Raw genomic sequence first — 23978 nt, forward strand, 5'->3', positions numbered from 1 at the left:
CCATGGGACTGTCAGTTCAATGAGGATGATCGTAGCTTCTTCAGACTGCAGTACCGCATCTGGCCTCAGAGTTGTCTGGACAACCTGGGGAAAATGGAGTCTTCCCCCACGGTTGGCATTCATTTCTCATGATTGGGCCTTTTGCAGCAGATTATTTGTTGTGGTTGCTGTGGTTGCCAGCTTTCGTTGGACACCGTGCGGAGGAAACTCATTTTGGCTGCTTGTATCTGGGATCTCGTTCATTCGGTCACGATCCACAGGTTTCTGACGCCTTCTGAAAGGGGACCCTGCCAGACAATCCCAGCAGACCTTCACTATACATTTGGGTTTTCCAGATTTGACCGGCATCCTACCGCACCACAAAGTAGATTGTCAAAAGGTGGCCCAGGGTGTCCTGGTGCTAAGTGCACATATGGACACCCTCATGCATGAATATGGTGTTCGTTATGGACAATACATTATGAGCACAAGTCAAATAACGAAACACAGCTCTGGTTCAGATCAGGGACAGGTGGGTTCCACCCAATCACACCCCTCCAGGTCTCACTGTCATTGCATACGTAAACATTGAAGTCCCCCATCAGAACAAGGGAGTCTCCAGAACAAGGGAGTCCCCAGAGGCTGCACGCTCCACTACAGCCTCCAAAAATGGTGGATACTCTGAGCTGCTGTTTGGTGCATAGGCACAAACAACAGTCAAGACCCGTCCCCCCACTCAAAAACGGACGCCTGGCTCCAGAGGGGTCTCGGGTGACCCGCATCCGGGTAAGGAAATACCCAATCCAATCATCTTCTTCATCATAAAGTGTCTGTGAGCCGTGCTTAGTTTGGAACCTCACCTGGGACCTGTTTGTCATGGGTAACCCTACCAGGGGTATAAATCCCCTGACAACTTAGCTCCTAGGATCATTGGAGCACGCCAACCCTTCCACCACGATAATGGGACGGCTCACAGAGGGGAGCCATATATTTGAGTCATATGTTGGCTGTACAAGACAAGAACACTGATAGTTACAAATAAGGAGGTGGCGGGCTAGTAGCCTCTCTATCTCTCAAATGATGGAAAGCTAAATGCATCCTGGCTCAAAAGAGAAATCAGAAATTGAAAAAAAAACATGCAAAAACGACTTTAGCCCAGTGAAGAAGATGGAACTGACATCATCAGAGGACCACAATTTGTGTCAAAAGGACAACTTGACACAATCAATGACGATTTCACTTATTTACCTGATAACATGGTATACTAAATATGCTTCAGTGATTGCAAAGATGCACAATCATACCCATACTTTCTTGATAATTGAACACACGGTTGTTGGAAATGCATCTGCCCTTGTGTCACATAATTCAAATTAGATTTCATGATACCTGATCATTTTAAATTATCTTTCATCATTATTCCCAGCGGTAGGGGTTTTAAAGAGAATGTTAAGAGTTGACCGCCACACTAGAACTTTTGGGAAGCAAAAACATAAATGAACACAACATCTGATTTTGTATAATCAAATTATTTTTTGTTTTGTTTCTAGTTTGGTAACTGCAGCCCAAAGTGGCTCCCTTAAAGGGACACTGTGAGAGATTTAGACAGTTTTTCATTAAAAAGGAATACATGAAATGTTTATAAATTTTAAAAAACGTGCAAATAAATAGTTCTTAACGACCAACAGTATGTTTTAAATATAATGGTTGGTCTAGTTATCATTCAATTATCTCACATGGGGGGTGGCACCTCCGGAGGCTGCCATGTTTTTGTTATACCTACGGACAATGGTAAATGCAGCACCTCCTGCTGCTGTCCGTAATGAAAAACAGTCTAACTTACAGTACATGGTGTCCCTTAAAGTATTTATCCCCATTCCTCATACAAAGCCACTACATGCAATAGCACAGGCCATGCAGGGAATAAAAATGTGAGCACTCAGAAGCTTTTACCAAACATTCTGTTAATATAAGGTTGTGACCACTGTTCATGGTTAATATCTGATGGATGTAATTGTGGATGTATGGATGGTTGGATGGATGTATGTATGGATGGATGGATGAATGACTGTGTAAATGACAACAGCAATCCCTAATCTTGTTGTTTTGTTTATTTACAGGATGTGTTTCACCGTGACTGTCAGTGGATCCATGGTGAATACAGAAAATCAGATCCAAGGAAGTAAAATGATAAATAAGTGACCTTCCTGAAAAGCGGACACAATGATGAAGGACATAGTTTAAATGCCATCAATGGTCATTATTACACGTTATGATTATTGGCATACACACGCACACACGTTTTTTGTGTCCAATTGTCTTGTATTTTTGTCTTTGTGTTATCACCTACCGATCAAAATCCCACATTTTTCCATTCCTTCTTCCCAGCTTCACAGTTTTCACCTTTATCTTTTAGTCACATTTACACGATCTGCCACGATTCTACTCTCTTGGATCAGAAATACGTGTTTTGTTGTTGTTCTTGTTGTTGATGTTTTTTGTTTATTTATGTCCAGGGAAGCATCGCAAATTTAAGCAGGGAGAGACGGGAGAACATAATTAGATTCTTCATCCCTGCTCCAAAGAGAACGATGACAGTTTCGTAACGTTCCTAAAGTCGTCATGAAAATATGGAACGTGAATGCAGATGTGGCAGTGAAGAAAGGAATGCTTGCGCTCTCTAGTGGAGATTGCCTTAACCGTCAAACCTTGCTGCCAGCCACTGCTATTGAAATCCAGTACAGTATAAGGTTTTCTTGGTACGAAAGAACCATTATTAATAGAAAACATTTGCATTTTTTATTACAAACATCTGTCATACAATACTGTGTGTAATAGCCTATGAATGAAAAATGTGTGGCACGTGTCAGAAGCACACAAGTAAGAGAATGATGCAGTACACTGCAGAACAATTAATTATTTTTATTGTTACAACCTTTTCTGAAAACCATATGTTGCAGAAAGTGCTATGTGTTTGTTTAAATTAGGAATCGAAATTCAATTTTCAAAATCATACAGAGAACACCCTATTGGACTCTCAAAGGATCCCTTTGGCATGGATGTGAGTTTGTTTGTCACTTCTATATGTGCCCTGCAATTGGCAGGGAACCGGTTTAGGGTATACCCCGCCTGTTACCCAAAGACAGCTGGGATAAGCAGCAGTATGCAAGAAAATGACGAAAATGAACGGATGGATGGATGGACTTTATCTATACCAAAAATCACATCATACTCATGACTGATTTGTGTAGAATTTCAAAGGGGAAAACTTGAATACTAATCCTAATTGTAACATACCAAATGCATTGTTTGTTATAATTACTTGACAGAACATACATTTCCTTTAAATTAGTCATATTTATTATGATTCAACCCTCTTACTGTTGCAGATTTGCAACAGTAAAATGAAAATTCCCAAACTATTCCACATTAATATTTAATAAGTCATTTTTTACTCGACGTAAAAACAGTATTAAAACTTAATTTGACCCTCAGAGGGTTAAAACAGTTCTGACAGACATGTGCAGACAAATCCATAATCGTGATTCTACGCCAGTACATTTAGACATTAGTCATTAAAAAAGATTATTATTATTATTATTATTATTATTATTATTGTTATTATTATTATTATTATTATTATTATTATTATTATTATTATTATTATCATTATTATTATTATTGTGGCGAGGCGATGAAACTACACGTTGCTGTGCTAGTGGAGATCTTTACTCTTCGCATGCCATCACAAAACTGATACAACGAAGTCCAAAACAGCAAAGATAAAGCCAACAGGTTCAAAGCATCAAAGGATCATAGCAAAATGCCTACTGGGTGAGAGACATGGTCCTAGTGTCCGCCCAATTATTATTATTATTATTATTATTATTATTATTATTATTATTATTATTATTATTATTATTATTATTATTATTATTATTATTATGTCTGACATTTAGCACTTTTACTCGCCCTGTGTGTGGTGGTGTGGTGGTGTGGTGAACAGTGTACCTGTACCCAACACTTTGTACAGGTATGTACAAACGGTATGTACATACGGAGCCAAGTGGCGTTTCCACTTCCTGCCACGTAACGGCGCATGCGCAGCAGGTGACGACTCATTTGACGACGTGTACCGGGTGAGTACAAGTAGTGGGGTACTGCATCGGTCCTTGGAATCGGCTTGCCATAAACTCCGCAAAAGCCTTAACGCGATATCATGGGAGGATCGCAGAGTGTGGAGATACCGGGAGGTGGCTCCGAGGGCTACCACGTACTCCGGGTGAGTGAGGTTTTTTTTTTTTTTGCTTGCACATCCTGAGTGAGATCCTGTTCCTAGCATTTAGCCTAGCATTGTTAATTTCCTAGCACTGTGTTGACGACCAAGCTGGATGTCACGTCTGGCCTATGGAGAGGAGGAACACAAATCTTGCGTGCAACGTTACCGTTGTTTTGTGCCATGTTTGTTGTTCGAGTTTGTTACTTGCAACTTTAAGCTAAAATTAAGCCGCCCGTAGCATTAGAATTGCTACAAGCTACACGCTACGCGGCTGTGCTGAGTGAATGACACTTGCCAGGCTGGTTTGTGCGATCAAGAATGCTGTCATCATACGCTATGTTGCACTTTAACTTGTATAATGCATAATTTGTTTCTGTAGTAAATTGTCTGATACTCCATCATATTTGGACTCATTTTAATTTGAGCCTCGTTAGCTGAATGCTAATCCTGGCAGTCTATGCATTTGACATTCGGTTGCATTAGCAGTAGAATGATATTAAAAGCATTTACTTTCTGTTTATACATGTTCTCTTCAAGACTAAGATACTACTTCTCGACTGAGGTTAATTCAGAGGTCCAAGTGCTGAGAGACATTGTGTGGCAAACCCTACATTTTTGTCTTGCAGGTTCAGGAGAACTCTCCAGGTCACCGAGCAGGACTGGAACCTTTTTTTGACTTCATTGTCTCCATCAATAACACCCGATTGGTAAGTCAATAATGGAACGTCAAAGAAAGTTGTTAAATATACCAACACTTAATGGTAGGGGGACCTATTTTACCCCCACTCTCCTTAAATGGTGAATATATGCTATATTGATAGACCATACAAAAAGCAATGTTTTTACCCATCCCACAGCTTTTAATCACATTTTGAAGAGTAATCCTTAGTGTCCAATCTTACTGTCAATCTCACAATTATTTAATAAGTCTACGTAGTTGAAACTTACTGTTGCACTCTCTTGAAGAAAACGAAAACAAAGAGATAGTAAGCTTATTTAGTCATTTTCAGCAGTAACAACAATATATATTCCGTATGGTTTGAAAACGGAATAAATTTTCCTGTATTAATACATTTACAAACACAGTAAAACGATGTCGCATGTGCTCAAGGCTTAAGTAATGACCAATCATGGCTCACCTGTTTTCTGGGTTTGGTCAAACTGATCCTCAGAGGGTCGTGATCAAAACCTTCAGTACATAAAATGTCATTTTCAGTTGACAGCATGTGGAAAATGTGTTTTTGAAGGTATTGTATTGTACATGAAAATAGTTTCATCAACAAATTAAGTATAGACTATATTAACTTTATACTGCTTAAAATGGCTAAACAAGCATACTATTCCTTTAGAATTCTCAAAATAGTCAACCAATGTCCTCTTGGCTAAATGCAATATGCATGGACAATGGAAATTTCCATTTTTTTTTTTTTTTTACAGTGACAATTACTGGACCTCTTATGACTATTGTCCGCCTCTTTTTTTGTTTTGTTTTTATTGATCTTTTCCTGTTAGTCTAAAAACTCTGAATAAATCCTGTAAATACTGCTCGCTGTATTCCCTAATTACTTCTTCTCTGTCATTATTGGTCCACAGAACAAGGACAATGACACCTTGAAGGACCTTCTGAAAGCCAGTGTGGAGAAACCAGTCAAGATGTTGGTGTATTCCTCCAAGACGCTGGAGCTGCGAGAGTCCACAGTCACACCCAGCAACCTGTGGGGGGGACAGGGATTGCTCGGCGTTTCCATTCGCTTCTGTAGCTTTGAAGGAGCCAATGAGAATGTTTGGCACGTTTTGGTATGCAAACATCACTGGCGCGGTTGTCTTTTTGATGTCATCCAAGGCTCACGTCCTGCATGCTTAATAGGATGTGGAGCCAAATTCCCCTGCAGCCCTTGCCGGTTTGAGGCCACACACTGACTACATCATCGGAGCTGACACCGTTATGAATGAGGTGGGCTGTCATAACACGCGTTATGCTTGCATGTTGTTTGTGTTTCTTACCTCTTTCGAATGAATCTGTATTATTCCCAAACAGTCTGAGGACCTTTTCACCTTGATCGAGAGCCATGAGGGGAAGGGCCTGAAGCTCTACGTGTACAACACAGACACGGACAACTGCAGAGAAGTTGTCATCACGCCCAACGGTGCCTGGGGAGGAGAAGGAAGGTAATAGACTTCAACATTTTTGCAGTGTAAATGAGATTTATGTTTCTTTCGAAAAGAATACCAATGTCATGCTTAGTGTTAGTGCTATGAAATTCATTCTCCAATGCTAATTTTATCATACGGTTAAAAAAAAGGGGGGGGGGCATTTGATGGTCTAATTTTGATTGTTGAGTGCTCATCTGCCTCACTCTTTTCAACGTTAACTTCGAGTCGCTGATCCAGCCTTTCTGTGTGGAGTTTGCATGTTCTCCCACATTCCAAAAACATCTGTTAGGTAGTAGGCGAATTTGGATGTAATGAATGGTTGTTCCTCTCGCCCAGTATCAGGCAGGGTAGGCAGACTGTTACCAGGATAGAAAGACAGATGCGATAGAAATTGGATGTTTTGGGGCATAGCTGGCATTAATTTTCTGCCTATTGCATGTCCAAATTAGACCATTATCCAACTTTTGAATTAGAATGAAGACTGAATTTGTAAACCACAATCTGATCATGATAATGTTGGTCCTATGATTAAATGGCTGTGCAATACACAATATTAATTTGAAAGTGGATAATTTTGATTTATATATTTATTTATTTATTTATTTATTTTTAACCTTGTTGGCATGCATGGAGAACAAGGTATTTGTCTTAACTCTTCGAACGTAAGCAGCATGCTGGACATGACACGTTTGTGTATCTAAACCAATAAATATGCTCATTTTCATGATGTCGCCCACTTCTGGGAGAGGATTGGAGGAAACCTTACCGATCAAAATCAAGTTATGACACTCAGCGTGTCTTCTGTGCCCATTATGGCTCTTAGAAGATGGCTCATAAAACATGACTTCTAAAAAAAAGCATTTTTCCTCTTAAAAAGCTTTTTTTTTTTTATCAGAAACACAAATTTATGCTCATGCTAGTCCAACAATCTTTCTTTTTGTCTGATTTTAAGGGTTCTAATTGATAACCTTGAAAGCTCTTTTGAAAACACATATTTCAGATGATTTTCTTTCCATGTTGTTTGATACACTATCACTAGTGCTTGCTGAGTTGACTCAGTAAGCTGCCCCTGAAAATAATTGTATGGCAAGATGGCACCTTTCTTTTTTTTAACCTTCTTAGCATTCATGGAGGATAAGGAGGAGGTCTTTGTCTTAAATAGCTTAGAAGTGACAGGGCACTGTGGCTTACTAAGAACAATTAAAAAACAAATACCACAAATCTTGAGGGATGTTAGTTTATTTTTACTAAACATGTCACACATTTCTTAATGTACCAAATATTCAGTATTTTCTTTAAAAATAAAATACATAGTGCTAAATGGGGGTAAAAAAATAAAGTTGTGATTTTAATGCCATGACATTGTGATAATTTGGCTCAACGTTGATATACATTCAGACTCTGATATCAGCCCTTGCCTAGTGTAAACATAAGTCATAAATAAGATTACAAAAATAATGCAAGCAAATAGGTCCCTGTGCAATCCTTTTTACTTATAGTTTGCCTTGTCTTGTGTAACGCTGGTGTTAGTAACGGGACTGTAATAATCAAGGTTCCACTTAGAAAAACTACCATGAACAAGGGTTGTAACAAACAAACTTAGGAGGTAAATTGGGCTGTTTATAGCTTATGTTGTTTGGTTAAAACTTCTTTCCTGGCAGTAAGACAAACCATTCCATCTCATTTATAGTTTTGCACATTGAGAATCTGGACGTCTAGACAAATCCAGATGGTATGGAAGGAAGCAACTCACCTTCATTTAGTTAAAGCATCAGCAGTAAAAGACAATTGTTCTTCAGGGCCTCACAAGTCGGAATGTCTAATTTGAGTACATGGACAAAGCAAATGAAGACAGCAATTTTCTTGGACACGAGTCTTGTTGTTTTTGTTTACCCGTCTCTCTACAGAAATTGAAATATAACTGTAGATACTTAGCATTAGAAGGCAAGAAGCATCAATTTCAAACTTGCCATGTTGCAAGCAATTACTTGGTTTTCTGTCATGTTCTTCTCCCAAAGCACGTCAGCAGGTATTTAAAAGCAGGCTTCTCTCAGATACGTTTGACTTAAAATGTCACCCTTGTTCGACTCATGTTCTTTCACGCCGCAGCCTCGGATGCGGGATTGGCTACGGATACCTTCACAGGATTCCCACGCGACCTTTTGAGGAGGGGAAGAAGATCAGCTTCCCAGGGAACGCTTCCGGCGAGCCCGTCAGTCCGTTGAAGGATGGATTCACTGAGGTCCTACTGCGCTTGCTCTCATAGTATTCACATTGGGGACAGTGTCTTTTTGCAGCTGTAAAAATCAATCAATAATTGTTCAGGTCCAGTTGTCGGCTGTGACTCCGCCTCATACTGCCTCCACGCTCCCGCCTGGCCTTGAGGACTCACTGTCAGGCCTTTCAATCAATACAGCACCGCCTACCATGCCTAGCGAACTGCAGACAGGTAATGTCTCTTTTCGTTTCCGGAAAATAATTGCGTTACTACAACTGTGAATTGAACCAAGTCGCAAAGGGTCATGGGCGCTGTCATTGGGGTCATGAATGAAACTGACACCACCTGTGTCAACTGTTGCTCATCCGCCCCTCACCAGGTTTGCCCACAGTCCCTCTGCTGCCCTCCTCCAATCCGTCCCTCAGCCCCCTCGCCCCCCTGAATCCTGCCACGGCCAGCTTCAACCCCGCCACCACGCTACCAGGTAGGTCATTTCGGTTACGGTTAATGGCGATATGCCAATACCATGCACATTATTACTGAATTTTTGCACCATTTATACTGCTCCTTCTTTTGCACACCACTTGCACACAGGTGTACGCAACCAACCATGCACACATGCACATTATTTGAAACCACCATGTAAAAGTAAGAATTTCATTTTACAGAGAAACTTGTTTCTACATTGTGCATGACAATAAACACGTTGACTTTTAGGTGGCAGTTCTTTCAAATAGTCATAGTATTTCATTGTACTTTTTTAAATGCTGAATAGAGAGTTATTTTTCCAGAGTTTGACAGGGCGACAAAAAAAAAGATTTTTATAAAATAATATATTCTATATCATCCAAAAATGTTGCATTGTGGTAAGGGGGGTGAATAACAAGGACTTCATTTATTTTTCATGTTGTGTTTTCCCTCAAGGCTTGATGCCCCTCCCAGGTGGTTTACCCCCACTGCCCAACCTTCCCAATCTCAACTTGCCGCTCCCGGACCTTGGCGCTATCTCACTTGCGGGCACAGGAAACTTAATGCCACCCGGAACCACAGGTACATGAAGAATAATCTGTTCCAAATTTTTGACCAAAACCAAAGATGGAAAAATTGTGAATCCAAATAATATCTTTCAGATGGCGAAAGATAATAAAATGAATAGATTAAAGGGAATAACTATAGTTTAACATGGAGAAAACAATCTGAAATTAATAAACATGACCGGATAAAAACATTAACAATCATTTTTACATTTGTATTTCAATGTGATGTACATGTTTATGCCAATCATGATCCATCCATGACTGGTATCATCTCTTCGTGCCCTTTTATTGTTTAAAAACTATATATTGTAGCCAAGCAGTAAGTCAGCAGTGCAAAGCTTCACAAAAGAAGTGCTGCAGCCTGTAAGATGGCAATTATGATCAATTATGATGCAATTATGTATCATAGTGCGTTTTATGAGCACACTGCACTGTGTATACATTTTGTGTTTATATATATATATGTTTTGTTATATATATATATATATATATATATATATATATATATATATATATATATAAAACCATGTGACTCAACGTCCCCTTTTTTCCATTGCAGTTCCCCCCCTGAACATACCTGGCCTGGCCCCCCTGCCCCCCTTGCCCACCATGCTGCCCACCCAGCTGACTCCCCTCCTGCCTCAGGGCGTGGCCCCCATTCTGCCCTCTTCCACCGCCGTCGCTCCTGCGGCCTCCGTCTCCGTGACGCCCGCCACGGCGTCTGTCGGCGAGGTCACAAACACCACGGAACTGCAGCCTCCTACGGAGACGACGCTAACGTCCTCGTAACCTGGGAATGTATCAACCATCGAACCGAAACACACACACACGCACACACACGGTTTTCTCTCCTCTCCTCTCCTGTCTGTTTTTCGTTTTCTATTTATTTGGCCAAGCGGAACACCCAGGGATTCCTGGTGGGAACGAGGTTTATGAAGAACATGTCTTCATGAACAGATTGTGATATTGCAGTGGAGGTCGCGCTGCAGCTTGCCTTCAATAACGCTTCACTTTGCCATAGACTCTCCTTCATTCAATTTTCTGCTGTTTCGATTGTCTTCGGTATAAGAATGTTCAGTGTTCTACAATTGACTGAAATATTCGTTTAATCCTTTTTTTTAAATATACTGTATGAGCAAAGGTTTTTCATAATTATCAATCATGTAGTCTAACAGAAAAGAGAGCCTGCGCTGTCGTACTAATCTTGGTACATTCATTGTACAGGATGAATATATCTATAAAATGCTCACTAATTAAGAAACTGTCTAGCCTTGTATTCCTGCCATTTACTGGTGCATCACAATAAAGTCCAATGTTGTGGAAAAAGTTGTCTCTGTAGATCAGTTCAAAAAAGTGAAACTCAAGTGCATTTTCAGGACATGGTGAAACTTTTGCCCCAAAATGCTGAATCTCAGGAAATTAGACAGCAGGATCAAAACAATTTTATTTAAGTCCATTTTTAATATGCATCCAGTTTCATATCCAAGTTTCACTTTTTTAAATTGAACTACTGGAAACGCATTTGTACGATATTTGAACTTGAATTGTGTTGGAACTTTTAGATTGAGTTCATTGAGCATTTTTTTTTTTTTTAAGGTTGCGTCAAAACTACAATTGCTCGTTTTTATTTCTTTTTAAAAATGTACAATATACCATAAACGACTACAAAATGGGGGCAGGCAAAGTCACATCATATGTATTCCATGCACCACCATGGTGTGGTCAGTGGCTAGCCGGGACGAAATTCAGTTCAGAGTCCTACCTGTATTGTGGCTATTACTCTATCGAATTAAAAGTTGCGCTGACCGGCCACGAGATGTCACTGTAAATGAATAAACTCCCGTTATGCAAAGTGCAAGCAATAAATCCAGACCTTTTTTTTCCCCATGCGGCCTCTTCCTTTTTACAAACGTATGGGAAAATGGCTTCCTTTCTTTCGTCGGTCTCTTGTAGGACAAGTTCAGTCGCCTTTAGTCCACAAGCTCACGTAATGTTAGTGGCTTGTGACAAAAGGTGTCATGTTGCAAGACTATCAGCGTTTGAATTGACATGGAACTAAAACGCCTTAAAAACAACTTACACATTGTTGCTTAAAAAAACTCTAAAACGCCTTATTATACCTGTTTTTTCCTCTCTCAAAAAAGCGCCTTTAATTGAGCAGTTGAAATCATAGAAATTAAAAAAACAAACAAAAAAAAAAAACAAATGTGGCTCATATGGCTATATCCTGTGTGCAGCCCTCAGAGAAAAGGTATCTACATCCTTGTACTACTAGAACAAAGAATTGTTAAAAAAAAAATGCTGTGGGACTTTTAGTAATATATTACACTGAAAATTATGCGTGAATGAGGCTTGAACAGCATTTTCAAGCATTTATTTGAAATTTGTCAATGACTGCCGTTGCTACGCTTTACAAGTAGTAGGCTACTAGTATTATGCATATGTTGACGAGTGCGATACTGCCTCACTAGTAACAGTTGTAATAATATGCTCAAAAAAATCTAATAAACGATTTGTCAATCTTGGTGGGGTGAGATTAAGTGTATCTCAACTGACCTTTGCCCTGCATTTGTCTCAAACCAATAGCATGGAATGTAAACCACTACGGCATGCACAGCCATCACTAAGTGCTTTTCAGACTCACTCTATAACCTTACTTGGAAGTGTAATTTTTGTCAGCTTGTATCACCGACACCTTTTCTCGTGTTGGTACATCGTGAGGTTATGCGAGCCCACAGCAATGACAGCAGGAATGTGGACATTGAAGGCAATTTTTATTGCATTTGAATGGCATGGCCAAGCGTCCCGTTCCTGCTAATATGGTCCGACATGTTGCTTACTAACAGCTGCGCTTGACGTCTGTCTACACATGGTAAATGTTATTAAACAAGGTATGCACATCATGCTTCCAACTGCACAAGAGGGTTGCGCGCCCTCTTCGTCCAAAAGGGCACGTGTTACAAGGGGGAGGGGGTGGGGAGGGCATTGATTGAATGACTTTCACTCCAGGTATGTTTCAGTCAAACACATTTTTTTAAAGACTTGCTTTTTCTGGCCAAGGTGGCTTTTTAGTAGTCATGTTTAAAAATGTCACAATGTTAAAAGCACAATATGGGTTGAACAGACTAATCGACAAGCGGTTAGCACACTCGGAGTCTATTGATGGCCATTGCTTGCGCAACGTGGGCTCCGCGGCGAAGGAGGTGCTGAGTTAGCATAAACCAGGCATGTTTAAATGAAAGTGTCTGAATGTGATTGGCCGGTACCTACCAATGGGGCGTGAGCCTGAATTTGGAGACTGAAAGCAAACACTTGTGCAAGTGAGTTGACAACCCAAAAACATCAAGGACGTAATTGATTAATTGACATCTACTCCACTATTATCACGTGAGCGTCGACTACAAAAAAAAATCGTTGTTCAACCCCGAAAGACTGCCTCCATGCACCCAGTTGCGTTCATGTGAATCACAGCGTTTGTCTTCCTCCAAATAGGTCAGACTTTACATGGAAGCGAAACAATCCACATAGCCAAAACGGGGAAAATGATTCAAGTTTGTACTGAATGGCGGCCAAAGACAAACTAAGAGCAAGACTTGTAGCAGCAAAGACGTGAGCTTCCTGAATGAAAACAATGTGAGAAGATGGGAAGCGAGGGGTAAGCCTCCTTCTGTAAATGCAAGGGGCACATGAATCCAGTAATCAGCAGCTCCAGTCTTCAGTTCCTTCCAGCTAACCCCAGGCTGGTGCATGATTTTTTTTTTTTTTCCCTAGACAGCAACAATGGACTGACATTTATGTGGTAATAAGCGGACTGTTGGATTTCAACAAACCTGCGGCACCAGTAGATCACAATTTGGATGGGAAGTGCAAATCAACTCCAGAGTTTTTTTTTTCCTTTAAATCTGGACCCCCTCCCCCTCCTTTGTGTCAAAGGCTCCCCAAACTTCTCCAAGTCATTGTCCTTGGAGGCACCAGTCTTTCTGATGAAGCTACAATCAGCCATGTTGAACGGCGTGCACAAACAGGGCATCCTCAAGCTTTTCAAAAGCCTCTTGAATATAGTCCACCAAAGTCCCATCGTTTTCTTCCTCGTTCTATGCGGCTCCGATTGAGGAGATTCCCCTCGTTCATAGTTAAAGCCGGCGCACAACAGCCTACCATCTTCTTTCTATTTTCCCTTGAATTGGGCTCTTTTGCTAATTGATCCATCCTGGAAGACCTCTGCTTACAAAAAAAAAATATATATCCACAAACGATGATATATTGCCATCACTTCTGCCCCAGAAGCGGCCAGATGGTGCCGTCAATCCCAACGCGAGCCGATCAGTAGGTGGCGAGCGACGAGGCGGCGGGCTGAAGCGAGCCGGAGGAGTTGGAGCGTCTCATGTGAGGGAGAAGGTAGGAATCGGAGCACAGCTGGTGCACGTCGAAACGGTCCTCCTTGCGGTAGGCCAGACAGCGGCGGATAAACGCCTGCCGAGCAGATGGCGGATGAGTGCTCCTTTAATTTACGTGGCCGACTTCAATTACAATGCAAATACTAATATTTCATGGATGTTTGTACATTATGACATGGAGCAAATCTGATATGGGGTATCGGTACCTAACGAAGTGTACAGTCTACTCCAAATATGATATCATGCAGTCCAGCAACGCAAACTATAATTATGACATGTTTTGTTAGAATTGTCAAAAGTGAGCACAGTTATTTTCATATAGAAAGCATTTGGTGATTCAGCTCTTTGATTGCATGCATCAAAGTAGTAACCAGTGAGCGGCGCGCATATGTGTATACCTTGGCCTCCGTGCTGGCCTGTGGTTTAGCGGGGAACTGGACCTCAGTGGCTTTAAGGATGGTGTTTTCTTGGAGGATGTCCTGCTGAGACTGGTTGTGACCAAAAGGCTGGTGAAACAAAAATCAAAGACACAAATTGAGAACACAGCTTGAGAACATTCAGTGCTAACACAACCCATGAAGAAACAAGAGTGGACTAAATTTTCCTTTGGCAGGCTGAATGAAAGCAAACATTTTGGTTTTATCGATTATGATCAACACAATCATTTCTAGGCTAAAGTTTTATGCTATAAAACAGGTGTGTTTCAAATTAGGGAATAAAAGTGCTAATGATTAGTGATTGGCTTTTTTAAATTCCTCCCGGAAGCATGGTATAGTGACAACAGTCCACTTGATCATCTTTTCCTGATGGAGCAGCTCTCCATGTAAAGAATTCAGTGTTTTGTTTTGTTTTGTTTTTTTTTAACCAACAAAATGAGCTAACAAACGGGCGCCCTGAATCTAACTTGTTGGTATGTAGAGTCTGTACAAAAAATACATTGCACAGAAAAGCAAAATTCACACAAATAATCAATAGCATGCTGATTTCTTTTTCCTTTTCTGTTCACTTTTGGTCTGTTTGCGACGGCTTCAAAAAAGTTCTCCGAATACAGAGGTACCAGTCATTTGTGTGAAGTATTTTTCTATTTAAATGTTCATACCTAATTATGCAGTACTACTGGCCATACAGCACATTCATTAGCTAATTCTTAACTCACCATTTGTTTCTAATCGATATATTATCTCACACATGTTTTAACACTATGTATTGGCACTTTTGTATTCAACAGCATTCTTTCGAGCGACACACCCAGTGTACAACTCTATAACAGACATTTACGTATTGATTTCATATTTACCTTGCGCCCATAGAGGCACTGGAAGAAGATAACGCCCACGGACCAAACATCCACCTTGTTTGAGATTTTTGGCGGCTCCTTCCCCACCACAAAACACTCCGGAGGGAGGTACCTGGACACACTCGTTATCATTACAGAGCCCTGATGGGACAGACCCCATTCTTTCAGTATGAGGGGGTGTGAGTTTTACCAGTAGGTGCCCGCTCCCTGAGATGTGAGGTCCATCCCGTCCACGCCGTAATTATCATCATCCATAATCTTGGACAGTCCAAAGTCTGTGATTTTGATTTCTCCACAAGCAGTTCCATCCACTAATAATATGTTACCTGTAGCATTTGACACAATTTACAGGACAAATGGTGGTTGGGGTGAAAAACTATTTGAAAGAACCCCAAAATATGGATACGGAACAAGAGTAATTATTAAATATTTACCGATCTCATGCATGATTGCAAAAATTGGAAACCAAAAAGTTTTAAAAAGAGACATTTTAAGGAACTTTTGTTTTTAAAGTATATCATTTTATGCATATTATATTTTATGCAATAGTTTGGTGTGCCTCAAGTGTCAAATTATACAACCGAGTCAATCTTTTTTTATGCTTTCTATTTCTGAAAATGTATTTGTGGCTCATTTCCATGGGCTTTATGGAAACAAGCAAAGTTCTTGGGTGCATTTAAAAAATGGTATGTATGTCAGTAAATCCTAATTTTTTGGATGTTCTTAAGACACTTGAGATGCTTTTTAAGTTGTGACAATGTATTTCCATTTTGCAAATTATACTCACCAGGCTTGAGGTCATAATGAATGATGGGCGGTTTAATCTCATTGAGATAGCGCAGGGCGCTGACAATCTGCATGACAATGGAGCGGGCCTCCTTCTCTGACATCAGCTTGTTTTGCTTCAGGTAGAAGTCCAGGTCATTGCCTTCGCAGAACTCCAAAACGGTACAGAACCTGATGGGGGGAGATAAGGAGGCGAAAGCGACAAAAGTATCAGTCAACTGCATCAGATATGGTCGAGAGAAAAATACTGTCAGTTGGTGGTAAGGAATAAGTAAATTTCACCCAGATGCACAAGAAAAAGCAAAGAACGCACACCATTAAACTAGACTAAGGGACTCTGGCATTGAGGTTTTACACTGGAGTCAAACGTTTTCGTGAATGTCATCACTATTTACTCATTCCAAAATGGGTAACATACTGTATGTACTGTTTGCTCTGACTTCCTCTATGTGTTCTCAACCTGGAGGCCAAACACACATGGAGCTCGTGCTGTAGTCTTAATGATGGCTTTTCTTTGCCATGTGCACTGTCTACTTGAAATATACAAAGACTGAATGCTTTACAAGTAGTTTAAAAAAAGACAGCATATGACAGTAACAACCGCAGGTACGGTGGAACCAGCCAGAGGTCAAAGGTGACTCACGTGTCAGTATCCAGGGAGAAATAGTCATATAGTTTGACTATTCTGGGGTGGTCCAGCTGTTTGTGTATCCGGTACTCTCTGCATGCATGCCTGGAAGGGCATAAATGACAACCACTATTTTATTCGTGTACAAGTGTGTGTGTGTACATCGCTCAAAAGCAAGTCAAAGCCTACTTGTGGTAGTTCTCTTTTTTCTCCTCCCTCCAGTTCTTGTTGAGCTGGTGGATTTTAACAGCTGCGTAGCGTTGCTCAAACAAGTCAAAAGCCTGTCGGGTAATGAAGCTAACACATCTTTGTACAATTTGACAATTGACAATTGACATGCAGGCATGAAGACTTTACCTTGTAGACTTCGCTGAAGCCACCCCTGCCCAGCAAGTGTAGCAACAGGTACCTTTCGTTAAGTGTGGGATGGTCTTTAAACCTGAGCGAGGTAGGAGCCAAGTGATTAAATTTGGATGCAAATTCTTTTCAACACTCTTCGGCACTGAACAGAAGAGTTTGGACTTACGCCGAGCTGTCCTCATTGTTGATCCTCTTCAGCTCTCTGATATGGAGGTTCCTCACACGTTCCAACCGCTCAAGCTCCGCTTGTATCTCAGCCTCCTCCTGCACAAAAAACACAACTTTGAACCATTTCGGTCTTTCGTCCACACACATGCCTTTCTATCCCTAATTAAAAAAAACTTTGTCTTCTGCAATTTTGTGCAAGACTACAAAACTACCGACTGACCTTCTTGAGATGTCCAAGTCGAAGCTTGAATATCTCTTCCTGCTCATGGTACTCTGCAAGGGTCAATCTAAAATGAAACAGAAGATTAAAAAAAAAAAGTCACATAGTTAGGGTTAATTTTACCTCACAACTCTCCTCTGCGTATAACTTACAGCTGGGGCAGAGATGGCTTGAGGAAGGGGTCAGAATCGTTTCCATTGACCACCTTAGTTTTTCTCTGCTTGGGTTCGGAGGTTGAGGCCAGAGAAAGGGAGGGTGAGGCGGGGTTTGGAGGCTTTCGCTTGGCAAGCAGCTTTCGCTGTCGCTCGATATCCTCTCTCTGTTGGTTGATACCTTCTTGTTGCCTGCATACGGCCGTACGTCAGTTATGTGCTGCCCAAGCATGACCCCACGACAGATGATAACCTTGAAAAACGTGATCTTACTTGATGAGGTTTTGGAATGCATATCCATCAGTCCACTGCTCTGTGTAGGATGCTCCGTGTCGAACTGTAGTGAAGTGGCCGAGGCGGAGGCGGTCCTGCATGCTCTTTTCACGGCATGACTGCTTCTCCTGGGTGCTCTGTCCAAGAAGTAGGCAGGCACAATTAAAAATGAAAAACTTGACAGTGACTAGCCTTTTACTTAGAAGCTCTTTTTCAAGTTAACACTATACTGTACATTCATTTATTACTATATTGTGGATTGATTCCCCGCTGTGTTGATCAATTATAGTGTAGTTGCGGGAGATGATGTACTCAGAAAATATGAGACATTCAAAGTAGATACAATATGTTCTGATAGACTTTAAAAACTCTAGGCTGTAAGAGTTCTATTTACTGTAACCCCCTCTCAAGAGTTCACAATAATGCCTAGTCACAGAACAAAATGACTGTTAGTTGCAATACTGCCTTGGGGAGGGTTATGTGCTTTGCCTTATCCTGTAGAGCAATTTTGTTGACACTTCTAGCCCTTGCTCTAGGTAAAAGAGCAACAATATGGATTATGCCTGATTTTACCCTGTGAGTACTCTTATTTTTAATATAAAAAAAGGATAGCTCAATTAATATTTTTACTGTATTGTTTTGTATATGTGCAATTGAACCAAATTATTTTGCACCCTTTGTAATTTACAATTATAGGCTACCTTAACCCTGCAGGTCGCGATGACCAAATCGGATTTTTGATGCACAAAAAAAAAAAAAAAAGAGGACGTCCCAATGCAAAAAGTCTCCCAAACATGTTCTTTCGCCTGCATGGGGAGCATATTTGTCTTTAAATGATGTATAGGTCGAATCTGTACGGATGAGCATTCATACTCCAAGAGCGTCAATTTCTGTGTGTAGCAAGTTTATATCCACATACGGAACAGGCCAGTGTCATATTTGGAAAATAAAAAATCTGAAAAGTACCGTTCACATTACATGGATGAAAAAAAATCATAAACATGTCAGATATGGGGAAAAAAAAACATGGTTCAAAATATGTCATTGCCATTTTAGTCTTTTAATACCACCAAGCTCAGTCCGCTCATGTGCTAAATCTAATCAAATAGTTCCATTGTACAGCATCAGCACACATCAAGATAAAGCTAAAGGGCGAGGAGGAAGTGGCTGTGCATGCATGCATACAACAATACATACCTTCTCTATGAGAAGTTTCTTGCTCATAGTGATACACTTGTTGAGCCTTTCCTTGTATTTCTCCAGAAGTTTCTGTTGTTCATCGATCTGCCGCCGCAGGTCACAGTTAGCCTGTGCGAGATAAGGAGGCGATAAGGATAGTGGCAAGAGTTCATCTTCATGATTGATACACAGAAATAAACCACTACCAGGCACATTATATGGACTAAAGTGTTGAGACACTAAGCCAACAGAAAGTGAAAATGAACAGTCCCCTTTGCAGGTGTCTTTTGCAGATCTCAGTGGGAAGTTTTGTCTGGTCACCAGAAGAGCATTAACAGTTAAAACGCAATACTGTTAGAGTTAATAACAATATAGTTCTGGTTCATCAGTGAATGTGTTTATTGGAGCCTAACCTTTCAAACCAAACACATCCAAGCAAATCTCTATGGATTTCACACGCTGGAATAGGAAATCATCTAATCAAATTCTTGCAAAAATTGGAACACTCCAAAATGTCTGTATGCTGAAGAAATCAGGAGTCTTCCCTGACCTTTTTACAACTGTGTAACAATGTCAAAATAATTTGTGCTTGTTGCTAACTCAAAGGGTGTCCTGTAGACAGTCAACCCACCCTGAGAAGATCATCTATTCGGCCCTCTTTTTTCTCCAGGTCCAGACTCTTGTTGCTTTCAAGAGCAGCAAGTTTCAGTCCTGTTAACTCCGTCTAAAATTGCAGAGCATATGGAAAATTTGTTTTGATGACGACATAGCGCAACAAATCTTCAGAGCTTTGGGAAGAAAAGACTATGTTTGAGAAATGACAATGCTTCAGTATACCTGGACAAATTTACTGGATCTGGGATTGTGTTCCCCAAAGCACAAACTGGTGGGGGAGGAGCTGTTCTGGCGGATCTGCAAAGACGGCACTGTTATTTAACTGTGAAAATGACATATAGTCTCCGCTTCTGTATATAGTGTTTACTCGTGTTACACACTTACGATTGAGCCAGGCGCCGAGTGTGAACTCTGTGGAGACCGGCGAGCCGATGGCAGGCCTCTAACCGGACTAGAGCCATTTCCACCCTGAAACTTTGCAGGGAAAAGACAATAAAGAATTCTGATTGAAATTCGAGAAGACACAAATCTTTTAGAGTTAATAAAGCTAAAGAAAGCCTCACATCGAAATAGTCGCTGATCTTGGGTCCGCGTGTAGAAGACTTCCCTGCGTGAATTAGAAGAACAGATGACCACAAACATAAAAAGGCTGACAAATCCACTAACATATCCAGGTTTCCTCACCTTGACTGCTCTCTGAATAGGTGTCGGCTTTCCTTTTCCTCCCTCTGGATGATTCAGAGTGCTTCTTCTCTGGGGTCTGTAAGTGGACACAGAGCAGAGGAGGAGAGAAAATTCTCAGGTCTCCTGAGTTTTAACGAACAAAGCTCCTGTGCTGGCTTTCAACAGGAAAAGAAAGTACATACTGAGTAGGCAGGGGAGCTCCCTCTTTTCAAATCAGAGTTCTATGTAGAGAAGAGAGGGAAATGCGCAGGTCGTGGGAGAGACAGAAAAACATGTGGGTCGAGCACAAAAATAACTGAAAGACAATGCTGTCCCCTATAACCACCCTTGCTCATTTTTGTACCTCTATGGCTAATTATTTCGGGTAAGACAGAGTTGTGGTTGTTAAACTTTGTGGGTCTATTTGTTTGTTAGTTTGTAAGACCACATTTTGGGGAAACTTATTTATTGTGGTGGCAGTAGATTTTCTGTGTAGACTTAGAAAAAAAAAAAAAAACCTTACCTTTTAATGTCCACATACTGTATTTTACAAAACTAATTTTGTAATTTCTTGTAATGGATGAGGGCAAAAAGCGGTTCAACAAAATTCCAAATGAAGGCAATTCAGACAGCTAACGTGGATGTAATCCATAAATGTATAACCAATACCAACAAAGTTGTCCTTTGTTGTGCTAATCTAGGATCCTAAAGTCAAGGTCCTGATCATGCGCATCCAATAGAATGAAATGGGTGGGGGTGATCATTACAAGAAGTCTTTGCATTAAAGCACATTTCGTTTCAACAGCAAAAGTATGACTGAAATTTGAACACTCGTCGAAATGATCTCAAGCCTGTCGTTAAATTTATGCTATTTTGGAGTAAAGTCATAATTACAGTACAGTAGAGAATCTAGCACATAAATATAAATCAATAAATAAATTAGTGTCCCTGCTTGTCTCGCAATGACCTTTGTAAGCTCAATGCCCTCATTTGTAGGGTATATTGAAAAATGACAAACTCAACTCTCAGATGGCTTCAAAAGTGACAAACCTTTCAGCCTTGGAGAAAAGTGTTCTTGTTACATTTGGTATTGGACACATTATAGTGATAGCAGAAAACACAAGGCGTGGCATCTACCTCTGACTCCTTATCGCTAGACGAGCCAAGACTTCCATAACTGTGGTTAGAAGACTCGTTGGCGAGACCCTGCACAAAAGCACAAAGGATCATTCAGAAAAAAATTGTGAACATATACAATATGGTGTGTAAACAACAATAATACATTTTTTTTAATTTTTTTTATTCTTATTTTGTGAGAATAAGCAGCTATAGAAAATGAAATCCACAGCACAAAACTGAAATCCACTTTCATATTTAACTTTTTTTCTTTTAATGGAAACAGTTTGTTGACGTATGTAATGAAGACCTTGCTTCAGAATTACTTTGCTGTAGCCTAAGTACGATTGGGAACAACTTGAATGCTCACTGACTAATATCTGACGATGAATGCGTTTCTTTGACAGTTTTCAGGTTCAAATAAAAAGAAGATGCACAAAAGGGCTCTGTGATTGTTCCTGTATCTACTTGCTTTGTGTTCACTGTGTGACGCAGAAAAACAAGACTTTCTGTGGTGTGCTGTTACCTTGGCACCTCCACTCATGCTCCCAGTGCTGCCTCCCGTGTTGCCACTGACAGCTCCAGTGAACCTGGCCTCAAGAAGCTCCTGTCTCCGGGGGTCCAAACTATGCAGCTCCTCCATGGGGCCTGGTGCAATGGAGTAGTGTAAGGTTACATGTGTAAAAACGAAACAAGACTGTGTGACAAGCAGGCGTTAAAGCATCTAGAGAGGAATGAAGGGACACTATACTGGGTAAATGAACAGAGGATGAAATAGGACAGTAGTAGGTGGCTAATTAAAAGATGCACTGTCATGCAATGATGCCCAATGACATTCATGACAGTCTAAAAGGAGATAGAATACTCCACAAAGAGCATCAGGAAAGGCCAATTTTAACTAAAAATCTTATTCCAACAGCTGTATGCTTTTTTTATTTTACCGCACAATGCTGAACTAGTATAACACGCGGTACTAACTAAAACAGTTAATATTGGATAACAAACAAGCTTAGATCAGGTTACAACTTTTAATCTCTAAAGTCCTGCATTATAAAAAGAATGCTTTATATGACAATATCATCACCATGGCTAAATCTGTAAACCTGTCAAATAGGTTGCACATCCACTAGTGTAACTAAACAGCCTGCCCGGGCCTACATTTGTGACATTCTGTTTCCAGGCAGAGAAGCTTAGGTTTTATGCACCCACTGTCTATTGATGCTGCGGGCTTCCTTATTGGATATTATCTAGCTGTCATCATTACACAGCTTTTGGCACCAGGGCATGCCCTAGAAGGAATAATAGACATTATGAAATCCTCAAGCAACCAACCACCGCACACAACAAGGCCTGCTCGAGGTTACTTGAGGACAAAGGACTGTGTGGTTTGGACTACTTCAGATAGATATATACTCTGCATATGTTACATAGATGTTTTTATGGGTTTACTGTAAATATGAATGAAATGACTCACAACGGGGAAACATCTCCACGATATTAAAATGACTGTTATACATACTGACTAGTTATTTCGCCACGTTACACCTACACGGTAAATGCCGCTGACAGGCATGCTGAATTTTGTCATTCGTTTAAATGACTGGCATTGTGTCCGTTCCATACGTTTGAAGCGTCACAAGCATTGCAGCGGGCACACCAAGTAGTTGCAATTAAACTGCAGCTGGGAAACAAATAGTTCCAAACGGCGACAACTGTGGCAAGAATGACAACAAGCGAGTCATTAAGACGCTCGGCGGTCAAACACAAAAAGGCAAATTCAAGTACAGCGTTGCCTTTGTGCGGTCACGATAGCTCGAAGCTACTTCGACTAGCCGTCAACACAAGTGACAGCTGACGTTTGGCTTCCCACACAGGGAACATCAGTGAACTTGACATCCATTTTCACTCCAACAAATGTTAGCACGACATTGCTCGAATAAGCCACGTCGCCCCCCTGCCGAAAACACACATTCGGCGACGAAGACAGCCGTCCGAGCACTTGTCGAGCTCCATGTACCTTCCTTGAGCTTTGCGGTCGCCGTTATATGTTGTTGAGAAATCGTTGGGGAGGAGGAGAGCTGCGACCAAGATGGCGTCGCCTCCAAACTTCCACCACCACTTCCACTGTTACTTTGGACACTCATCAAGCCACTTTGCCGCCGAGAGGAGCCAGCCCGCACACCGTCGGTCGAGGAAACGCCGAGCTGCCTTCCATCTAGTCACACCTGCTCTAACCCTCCGCGACAAACGCCCGGTGACTTTGCTTCGCGTCGATGTTTTGGCTAAACGTCTCCAATGTTGCGGTCGTAGAGGAGCGGATTCCTCGGAGGCTCGAAGGAGCGGATCCAGCGGAATAACCTTTGCATGATGACCGAGCGACTGACTGCGCCGCGCGCCTGTCAGCATCCACTTCTCGAACGGGGCTTTGATTCCAGTCCGTGACTATCGCGAGGCCAG

General features: G+C 41.0%; 2 protein-coding genes across 6 annotated transcripts; one reads left to right on the forward strand and one right to left on the reverse strand.

Annotated features, from left to right (window-relative positions):
• Positions 1-4085: 4085 nt before the first annotated feature.
• On the forward strand, positions 4086-11554 carry gorasp2 (golgi reassembly stacking protein 2). The gene is made up of 10 exons (XM_088428952.1): positions 4086-4261; positions 4885-4965; positions 5852-6055; positions 6126-6212; positions 6297-6427; positions 8522-8654; positions 8738-8861; positions 9010-9114; positions 9555-9680; positions 10227-11554. Exons 1-10 carry the CDS (start codon positions 4199-4201, stop codon positions 10454-10456), a joined length of 1284 nt encoding a protein of 427 aa, XP_088285078.1. The 5' UTR covers positions 4086-4198; the 3' UTR covers positions 10457-11554.
• An 870-nt stretch (positions 11555-12424) lies between these two features.
• Positions 12425-23972, reverse strand: LOC148414955 (serine/threonine-protein kinase tousled-like 1-B). 5 transcript variants are annotated; one of them, XM_088428948.1, is made up of 22 exons: positions 23539-23972; positions 22048-22169; positions 21543-21611; positions 20609-20647; positions 20427-20502; positions 20306-20349; positions 20127-20210; positions 19965-20039; positions 19759-19851; positions 19146-19256; positions 17949-18085; positions 17676-17867; positions 17524-17590; positions 17302-17399; positions 17133-17214; positions 16965-17056; positions 16791-16880; positions 16149-16318; positions 15552-15687; positions 15362-15473; positions 14463-14570; positions 12425-14140 (listed from the first exon to the last, which is right to left on the reverse strand). In XM_088428948.1, the coding sequence occupies exons 1-22, from the start codon at positions 23663-23665 to the stop codon at positions 13991-13993; spliced, it is 2274 nt and encodes a 757-aa protein (XP_088285074.1). In that variant the 5' UTR covers positions 23666-23972; the 3' UTR covers positions 12425-13990. The 5 variants fall into 5 exon arrangements, with proteins under 5 accessions (XP_088285074.1, XP_088285073.1, XP_088285077.1 ...); XM_088428947.1 differs by having other exon boundaries at positions 20127-20216; XM_088428951.1 differs by having other exon boundaries at positions 20127-20216; positions 23880-23964.
• Positions 23973-23978: the final 6 nt, after the last annotated feature.

The sequence above is a fragment of the Hippichthys cyanospilos genome, chromosome 12 (genome assembly GCF_059441005.1).
Source record: "Hippichthys cyanospilos isolate Australia breed blue-spotted pipefish chromosome 12, RoL_Hcya_1.0, whole genome shotgun sequence".
In the NCBI taxonomy this organism is placed as follows: Eukaryota; Metazoa; Chordata; class Actinopteri; order Syngnathiformes; family Syngnathidae; genus Hippichthys; species Hippichthys cyanospilos.